Source organism: Phaethon lepturus, unplaced genomic scaffold (assembly GCF_000687285.1).
Source record: "Phaethon lepturus isolate BGI_N335 unplaced genomic scaffold, ASM68728v1 scaffold49237, whole genome shotgun sequence".
Lineage (NCBI taxonomy): Eukaryota > Metazoa > Chordata > Aves > Phaethontiformes > Phaethontidae > Phaethon > Phaethon lepturus.
In genome coordinates, this window is record NW_010550717.1 from 1,316 (window position 1) to 10,259 (window position 8,944).

The 8,944-nt window shown below is 46.2% G+C and overlaps 1 protein-coding gene across 1 annotated transcript in view; it reads left to right on the top strand.

Annotated features, from left to right (window-relative positions):
- HMBS (hydroxymethylbilane synthase) overlaps positions 1 to 8,209 on the top strand; it is a gene marked incomplete at its 5' end in the record, with an annotated part of 8,559 nt that extends 350 nt beyond the window's left edge. Inside the window, 12 exons of the mRNA XM_010290627.1 lie at positions 242 to 365; positions 1,058 to 1,107; positions 1,203 to 1,258; positions 2,402 to 2,479; positions 2,807 to 2,884; positions 4,115 to 4,190; positions 4,920 to 5,033; positions 5,579 to 5,617; positions 6,503 to 6,622; positions 6,856 to 6,909; positions 7,488 to 7,574; positions 7,798 to 8,209. Of these exons, the coding sequence (XP_010288929.1) occupies positions 242 to 365; positions 1,058 to 1,107; positions 1,203 to 1,258; positions 2,402 to 2,479; positions 2,807 to 2,884; positions 4,115 to 4,190; positions 4,920 to 5,033; positions 5,579 to 5,617; positions 6,503 to 6,622; positions 6,856 to 6,909; positions 7,488 to 7,574; positions 7,798 to 7,971 (1,050 nt within the window). The remainder of the gene's footprint in view (positions 1 to 241; positions 366 to 1,057; positions 1,108 to 1,202; positions 1,259 to 2,401; positions 2,480 to 2,806; positions 2,885 to 4,114; positions 4,191 to 4,919; positions 5,034 to 5,578; positions 5,618 to 6,502; positions 6,623 to 6,855; positions 6,910 to 7,487; positions 7,575 to 7,797) is intronic.
- Between the last annotated feature and the right edge of the window lie 735 nt (positions 8,210 to 8,944).

Consider the following 8,944-nt stretch of genomic DNA (forward strand, 5'->3'; position numbering starts at 1 on the left):
CTTTGCCTTATCAACGCTTGGGTCGTGACAGTGCTGGTCACGGGGACGAGTTGTTCTGCCACTTAGTCAGTAAAGTAAATTCTTTGGTGAAATGCTCTGGTCACGATCTGAGTTTGCATGGTTCAAGGAGTTGGTACATGTGAGCGATTTTACTTGGGCTACTTATTTCTAATGCTTTCGATTTAGACAATGTAATGGTCACGCGTGCTTGACCGTCGAAGAATGGCAAAGTCCTCTCTAGCTACTCTATGGATGCTCTTTGTATAGGGCTTTGCTTTCTGCTTCGTTGCAGCTGGCCCGGATTCAGACCGACAGCGTAGTCAAGACGCTCCGTGAGCTATACCCCGACCTCCGCTTTGAGATCGGTAAGTTTTTCTGGATGTTGCCCCTGGGGCAGGTGGCAGCGGGAGCCGACCGCTTATCTTTGCACGCAAGAGGTGTGTGTAGAGCGCTGTCACGAGGAGGAGGGATCGACCCCGCTTATCTAAGAGCACCATCTGAATTCAGTTAGGTCGTGTGGCTGAGCAACTGTTGCTGGTTTCTTGTAGGGGAGAAAGGTAGATTTCGTAAGCTCCTAATAATGGAAGCTAAGAGTATGTCACGCGGACGGTGTTAAGTCGCTCCGTTTGAGAACCTAGTATCTCTCTGGCCGCACCCCGCTATGCATTAGGGACACGTTCCTGTCTGGGCCTCGAGGGGTTGAACAGTGCAGGAATAATAGGAGCCCAGCCTTGCCCTGAAGAGCACTGCTGGATCCCTGTTTGCTGGCACTCCAGAGAAAAACTGTGGCAATTTCTGTTGGGCCAGCTCATCCCAAAACCTGCCCTCTTTCCTCTCGCTCTGTTTTTGAGAACAGTGAAGGAAGTCTCCGTTTCACTTGTCTTGAGTGCTGTGTGTTTCTAGAAGTGAGCTGCCCCTATATTTATCTTGAGTCTGTGTTCATGCAGTAGCGTGTGGTGCTGTGCTGCCCGTTATGCATTACGCTGACGTTTCCAGTCTAGGCCTATGTGTTCTGACTGAGCCTCGTGTTTTACTTGTGCACGCTCTCTCTGAACAGTTGCCATGTCAACGACTGGAGACAAGATCTTGGATACAGCGCTTTCCAAGGTAAAGGTTTTCTTCTTCCTCTACACGAGAAGTAATTGTATTTGATGATATACTTGATATATACATGATGTACATGTTCCTCCATTTGTGTGTAGATCGGGGAGAAGAGCCTCTTCACCAAAGAGCTGGAAAATGCACTTGAAAGAAATGAGTAAGAGCTCATTGTTTTCCTCTTTCTCCTCTGGCATTCGTGGTAGTCTTTGGACATCTTTTGGCTTGCTGCATTACGTGACCTAGTTTACTTCTGTTCTGGTACCTCTCTGGCTAAGAAATCCTTCGATAAGTCATTGTCTTTCCCCTCCACCTACGCTGGGCTTAGGCCACGTATTTTGAAGTGGAGTTGTGTCATTTGGTCTGCCCCGGTTAGTTTGTGGTGTTTTTTTTTTTTTTTTTTCCTCCTGTGATTTGTGTGTTACGTGCGCATCAGAGAGGATGTAATCTAATCTAATTCCTGCTTACGAGTACCTTCTTTTAAAAATACTTTGCTCGGTGGTGTTAACGTATCAGGTAACATATTTAGTGTTATCATGTTAACATTTATTAACGTATTTGCATGCTAGATAGGCAGGAGAATTGGGCATGGGCAAGTTTTGCTGCTTTCTGGGTAACTTTCTACAGACAAACTTGGTTCAGGCTCCTGCTGGAGCAGAGAGATTAGTGTTGTGGGGTTTTTTTTCCCTCCTTCTTTCTTTCTTTTTCAGTATTCTCAGGAGGATTTCTGTGGTGCTTATGCCTTAGTTAAAGTAGGTTTAAAAAGAAAGACGTTCTTTGGCATCTCTGACGCGTAGGCACGTGATACTGCATTTTCGAGTGAAGTTGGTGAGAAAATACTGGAGACTCAAGCATTTACAGTGATGTTTGTTGCCCTTGCAACAAAGCTGATAGCGTTTACTTTGGCTATCTACTTTGGCTAGCTATTATTTTCAGTTTGAAGCTAATACCAGACAACGTACTGGTTACGTATTAGTTCGATGAGTCCCTCCATGTGAACGTCTCTAGCGTCTTCCCCTCCTTCGACCCGATGGCTGTAACGTGTCTCGCGTCGCTGCTGGGAGGAGGGTGTTGTCTTAATTTTACAGGTGGGAAAAGAGGGACAGAGAAAGGTGAATTGGCTTCTCTGGAGTAACGCTAGAATTTTATAGTAATTCTGGCTATAGAATACTGCAATTTCTTCCTCTTCTCCAAATGGATTCCTGGGTGGATTCACGCTTTTATGTAGATGACCTGCAGGCCTCTGGTAGGTTCTGTGTGAGCTCAACCATCCGTTCAGTGATTACTGTCCTCTAATTTTCAGAGTTGACCTCGTGGTTCACTCCTTGAAGGACCTGCCAACTTCTCTTCCTCCTGGCTTTACCATCGGTGCCGTCTGCAAGTAAGTGTGGGCACGAGGCTGATTGTCCGAGGGACTTGGTGTTTTACAGCGAGTAAAGGTAGCGGTAGGAAGGAAAAGGCATCTTAGGTCCTTTTAGGTGTGCAAAGTTTGTCCGCCCTCTGATTAATTTCTGAAAGAGTGGAAACACTAGAGCTGTCCTAGTGTTCCATAGCCAGCAGGCTTGCTGGAAATTCTTGCTTTTACAATGACAAAGGGGTGTTTCGGAGCCAGAGGCAGTTCCTTCGGGGACTGATAGCAGAACTGATAAGCTTAACAGCCTGCTGTTAAACAACGTGTCAGCCATTCTGCTCTTGCGTTATTTTGCAGAAGGGAAAACCCACTTGATGCTGTTGTCTTTCATCCCAAAAACCGTGGGAAAACGCTGAGCCTCCTTCCGGAAAAGAGGTGAGTGGGGAGAAGGAGGGGGAGACAGGCAGGTATAAAAACGGACCGGAGGAGTTGGTTGATAGTTACCGGTGGCAAGTCGATGAGGTCCTCGCTTGATCCTGTAGCGGTTTTACACTGCCTTCCGTTAGTTTTCTGTAGACATTACACTGAACCCACTTGCTGAAAAGGGCAACGCTGTCTCACGGGAGCACTGCATGCTGGGCGAGGTTAGATCTCTCGAGCCACGCTTGAGCTGCCATGTTTTCTCAAGTCAGACCCTTTCTTACGACAGTCTCCAGAGCGAATTCCGGCTCCTTTATATTGTGCTTGCCGCTGGGAAACGCGTACCACGCAGGCAGGGTGTCTGGTGCAGTATTTCAGCTTGCACGGGCCTGAACTATGCTCTTTTTGTCACCCAGCCAGTTCAGACTTCTTCGTTCGTTTTTTTGGCATCGCTTTGTTAGGGTTCTGCTGGGAGCACGAGCAGTTTCTCCATTTTGAACTACCTGACTAGCGTTCCTTGCCTTTTCATGGAGATTATTGGAGTCTTTTGTCTGAGAGAGCTGATTGAAATGACTCAGATTAAGGTAACTATTAGCAAGATCTATTTTTCCTGTGTTACAGTAGAAGAAACAAACTAGCTGTGACGCAAATGTAGTCTTGCGCTTCTGCGCGTCTGGATAGCGGGAAAATTGTGGCTGGTTTAGGTTTCAGGGTACCGAGAAAAGCGAATGGCATACATCTCTAGAAAGGCAACGCTTTACTGCCCAGACTGGCAGTTTTCTGTGGTTTCCAGTTACACACCCTACTGTTTCCACAGGTTCTCTTCCTGCTGCCTTTCTATCATTGATGAAGTCCCTCCATTTTAGTAACTTCAGTGGTCTGGCGATGTCTGCTTCAGTTTGGGGTGGCCGAGTCCTTTTTTTCTGTGATGAGTGTTATGGTCTTTAAATGAGGCTTCATCAGTCTTTGACGGTGGCTAGGGGCTGACCTCTGGAAGCATCTCCTGTTAAATAGATTCCTTGGGAGCGTCTTGTCTGCATCTAGCTTTGGCCAGGCATTATGCTAAGCCTCACAAAGTGGTTTCCTTTCTTCTAAGGGACATAAATCATTGGCAGGTTCTGGGATCTTAATTTCAGTTAAAAAAAATAAAAATTGTCACTTGCTTCCTTGAAAATTCTGACGTATCTCTGGCTGGAGGTAAGTGTAGGAGTATTCTGGCTTTCATTGATCTAATTTTCCCCACAGTGTGATTGGAACCAGCTCACTTCGGAGAGCAGCCCAGCTCAAAAAGAAGTTCCCTCAGTTAGAATTCAGGGATATTGTATCCTTTGCTGGCAAAATGTGGGAGCTGGGTAAAGCTGCAAACAGGAAAGTAGAGCTTAATGTGAAATCTAGAATCGAGGCTGATTAATATCACCTGACTGGGAAGAACAAACTCCTTCCTCGGAGGCTGCCCTCCACTAACCTATTCCGAGAGCGATGTATAGCGTACCATAGCCCGTTCTGTCCTCTACTTTCTCACGAGGACGTAAAGAATAGGCCGTCCTTAATCTAGCTGAGATTCAGGATGGAGGTGAATTTTTACATTAAGGAACATTCGAAAAACTGCTTGATGTTTGCCTACTGTGTGTTCGTTGCGGCAGCGTGGCCGAAGGCCGAGCGGTTCCCGATAACCCGGATGTGATTTGGGCTGCTACTTCTGATGTGGGCTGCTGAGCTAGCGGTAAAAGGCACGGTTACTTCAGTCCTACTGACCTCGTCCCTTGCTATGCAAGAGGAATTGGTGTTGGGTGTTAATAATGTGCTTACTTAAATGACACGTGTATCTTTTGAGAGTCGGTGCTTGAATTAATATTCCATAATGCTTGGCAAAATTCTGTTTAAAGAAACAGTTGTGCATATTTAACACTTCTTTTGGGATGGTACTCTGACTGTTACTCCTTTGGAGGGTGTTGGATTCTGTACATTCTGTAAAGACACCCGAGCGAATGTTAAGTGGTTATAGGACTGTTTGCCTGCTGTTTCTATGCTTGCTTAATCACGTCTACAGAGGGGGAATTTAAATACCCGCTTGAAGAAGCTAGATGAGAAAGAAGACTTCAGTGCCATCATCCTGGCTGCTGCGGGGCTGAAGAGAATGGGCTGGGAGAATCGCATTGGCCAGGTGAGCAGCAGCAACGCAGAAAATATCGTTCTGTGCCAAATGGTCAACCGCTTGTCTTTGAGACCCTGCAGTTGTCCCGTCAAAGGTTAGTGTGCGGTCTGCCGAATCTGTTGCCACGTTAGCTCGTGGTTTGATGTGCTTCGGGGAGGCTTTTTTTTTTTTTTTTTTTGCTTTGGTTGGTTGGTTGGTTGTTTCTGTTTCCTTCATACAGAAATTTACACCTTTCAGGCTTCTGTGGTACAATAACGGTTTGTAATCTGATAGTCTCCCAGCGTTTCACAATGCTTGCGTCTAGCGACATGGGGATGTGCGTGACGAAGGTTTTTCCAATTAGCTAATTCACAAAGCGTTACGGTCCAGGTGAAGGAAAGCGCATTATCTCACTTCAGGGGTGGAAACACTGAGGCACGGGAAGGGGGAGGCAACATTTCTTTGGTTGGGCACAAAATCAGTTGATGTTGGAGGTGAGCATAGAATTTGGCTCTCGCTTCCCATATTTTCTGAACGGTCCACCTTGAATTAACTCCGATTTTACTTTCTTCCAGCTCCTAAGCCCTGAAGATTGTCTGTATGCTGTTGGACAGGTACATTACAACTTTTCTATGTTAAGCCGTACCACGTATTGAAAGCTGGCAGCAGTACGATGTGTCAGAGTAGTTTATTGTGCCGAATGCTTCTCGTGTGTTGGTTGCCAAAGAACCACTACGTTGAACTCTGTTGTTGGCTGTTGCGGTGGTTTGGGCACAGCTTGTGGGAAGAACGGTAAGTCAGCTCTGTTGCCTGGTGTGGTGGGGGCCGATTTCCATCAGTAATGGAAAAACAGTAAAAGGTAAAGGTAATGTGTGGCACGACTATGCTGGGGCAACGTAGCAGATACAGGGCAGGCTCTGGTACAGCGGGTATCAAAGTTGCGAAACCCGGGCTGGCTATGTGTTAGTGATTGTGAGTGATGAAGCTGCAAATTCTGTCCGAAATAGTGATTTTTTTGAACATGTGTTTGTCAACTGCTGTGTAGTTCCTTCCCCCCGCCCAGTCTCATTTCCAGTTTAGAAAGAATTATTTTGTCACTGTTACTCATTCAGCACTTGATCTTTATCTTGAGAAAAGGTTGGGAAGCTTGGATTTACCTAGTCTTCTCGTCACGAAGGGACATTGGGGTGGATGTTTCTAGATATGCAGTGGGAGATAGGTTCTAGAATGGTCTGAGGTGACCGCATGGTCTTGAACGCTTGGCTAAATTCAGTTCTGACCTTCCCTTTACAGCAGCTGCTATAGGATGCCTCTGTGACCAGTGGATTGTTCTGTAATTTATTTCTATAAACAACTAAGCAGCATAGCTCCCTTAGCGAAACGCATCAAAGCCTCTGAGTTCTGTTTCATGACCGACGCCGAAGAGCGCACAGAAATGCGTGAAGTTGAGCAATTATGATGATTATGATGATGTATGTTTCTTCTTCTTCTTCTTCTAGGGTGCCTTAGCAGTGGAAGTTCGTGCCAAAGACCAAGAGATACTGAATATGGTATCTGCCCTGCATGATGCAGACACCGTGTTACGCTGCATTGCTGAGAGAGCCTTTATGAAACGTCTGGTAGGTGTGGCATCCTTTCTCCTCTGCCTGCAGTGCTAAATACTGCTCTGCTAGTTGACCCGATGCCATCGTATGGGGAACCTGTCCCGCTTTCCTAAAACCGCAAAGTACTTCTGAATCGAGAAGGGCCTGAAGAGTGATACGCGGGGGTTGCGCGTGGCCTAGAGTTTTCAGAGGCCTCCGCTTTGAACGGGTCCCGTAGGAGCCTCGGTGTCAGCTGCTTTCTGTTTTAGGAGGGTGGATGTAGCGTCCCTGTGGCTGTCAACACCATGCTGAAAGATGGCCAGGTGAGGAGTGCTTTGTACTTATCTGGCATTATTTCTGACAACCTATTCTGGTGTGTGCAAGTTCCCTGATCCTTCCCTGAATGTAACTGCATCAGATGTCTTTCTAGCCAATTAGTGTGGATAGACTCCTGACTCGAGCCTTCCGTGTTTGTGCCCAAAGCAGAAGTATGAGAATGGGTCTAGCTACTGAAGTTCAGTCTCGTAGAAAACGCCCTTATCAGAAGTACTAGATTCCCCCCGCCTTCTGTAGAGGTAGCGGTGCCCCACGATCTGAAGTCTTGCTTCTGGCTCCGGAAGATGGGTGTTTTTACACCACAGATTAAGGAGGTGTGAAGCTATAAAAAAAGTTAATCTTTTTCTTTGGGAGGTTGTACCTTCCCCAACAGGCATTGCTTTTCTTACAGTTCTATTGTACTGCTATTCTCGCTCATCCCACTGCACTACAAAAGCCTCGCCCCCCTGACTTAGCTTTGTATGTTGTGAGTTTGTGTTTTTTTAAAGAAAGGGGGGGGAGGGTAGTTGGCTTTCTGTTTCTTTGTTTAACGTTGTGATAATCCCTTCCTTATGTCTATTTCAAGTTATATTTGACGGGAGCAGTCTACAGTTTGGATGGATCCGATAGTCTGAAGGAGACTATGCAGGCTGGTGTTCATTATCCTCAACAGGTATGTGAACCGGGGCGGGTTCAAAATGCAAGCCTGAAGTTGAATGACAAAACCAGACCTGTTGAAATCTGTCTCTAACTTTTGGCCTGGTTCCTTGGAAACTGTAATGGCACGCTGTTCTCGAGGCTCCTGACCACAGAATTTGCCCTGTTTCATGTGCGGCTTAAACTATTCGTTGCCTGCTCCTTTCTGCTGCCCTACGTTGAGGCGTTTATATTTACAGAATGAAGATGGACCAAATGATGACATGCAGCATGTTGGCATCACAGCCAAGAACGTTTCCAGTCAGGCCCAGGAAGCAGCAGAGAACCTTGGTGTCGAACTAGCTAGTTTACTTCTGAGCAAGGGAGCTAAGCATATCCTGAGTGTGGCAAGGCAGCTCAACGATGCCCGCTGAATCTGTGCTGTGGTCAGCACAATTGCTACAACTCTAGCAAGTCTTTGCAGCTACACTATCATCCTCCTTTGGAGGAAGGGATTTATTTAAACACTCACACTGTTCCTATCTGATGTTTGGGCATGAAAACTTGAAATACTAAGTTGACTGACGCGAGTGGTTTACGCTGTTGGGGGTTTTCCATCCCTCTCTGCATTTCTATAGATCACAAAATGTCTCTGTGAAGTTTTTTCAACAATTTTTGTAGGTAGGAAGATTAAAAAAAAAAAAGTAAAAAAAAAATCTAAGGAAGTGTTCTCCTATCCCATTTAGGAACAAGGCACTAGTTGCAGATTATCAGCAGAGAGTCTACTGTGATGGTACTAAAGTACTTCTGGTAGTCATTAATACTGTTCAGGCCTGTTGACTCTTCAGAATGCCAAAGATGATGACTGCTGTTAGGTTCCTGATAAGGGGTTCCTCAGAGATCTCAGAAATGGAGTTTGCAGTTATCATTGGGTGCAAATGTGTCAGCTGGCCTGTAATAAATGAGAAAGTAAATGGACAGCTGTTCCCCTGTCATTGGTACGCTTGCCTACCAAGGTAATCCCAGAGGCTTGTTCATCTATACTAACCAGTCAAGGGAAAGCTGAAGAGGAAGCCCAAAGGTGAGCTATTGTGCCTTTCTCTGCAACTGTTTGCCCTTTCCTGTTCCTCACACTTGTCCCCACATCACCATCCTCTCCACTGGGGCTTGTGTTAACAGTGCCTCGTAGAAACACTGAAACGGCACCTTACTGGGGCCACGTTTTGCAAATGAATCATTGTTTATTCTCTATGCAATGTCCACTGAATGTAACAGACGATAAATACAGTTAAATTATAAGCACCCCAGTGTAAGTGTAAGTCTTTGCAGAGCAGCTCTTCTGTTGACCGCTTCTTCAGACCGGACTGGAGCAGGCCGCTTACTCCCTGCTACTTCAAGCTGGCCGCC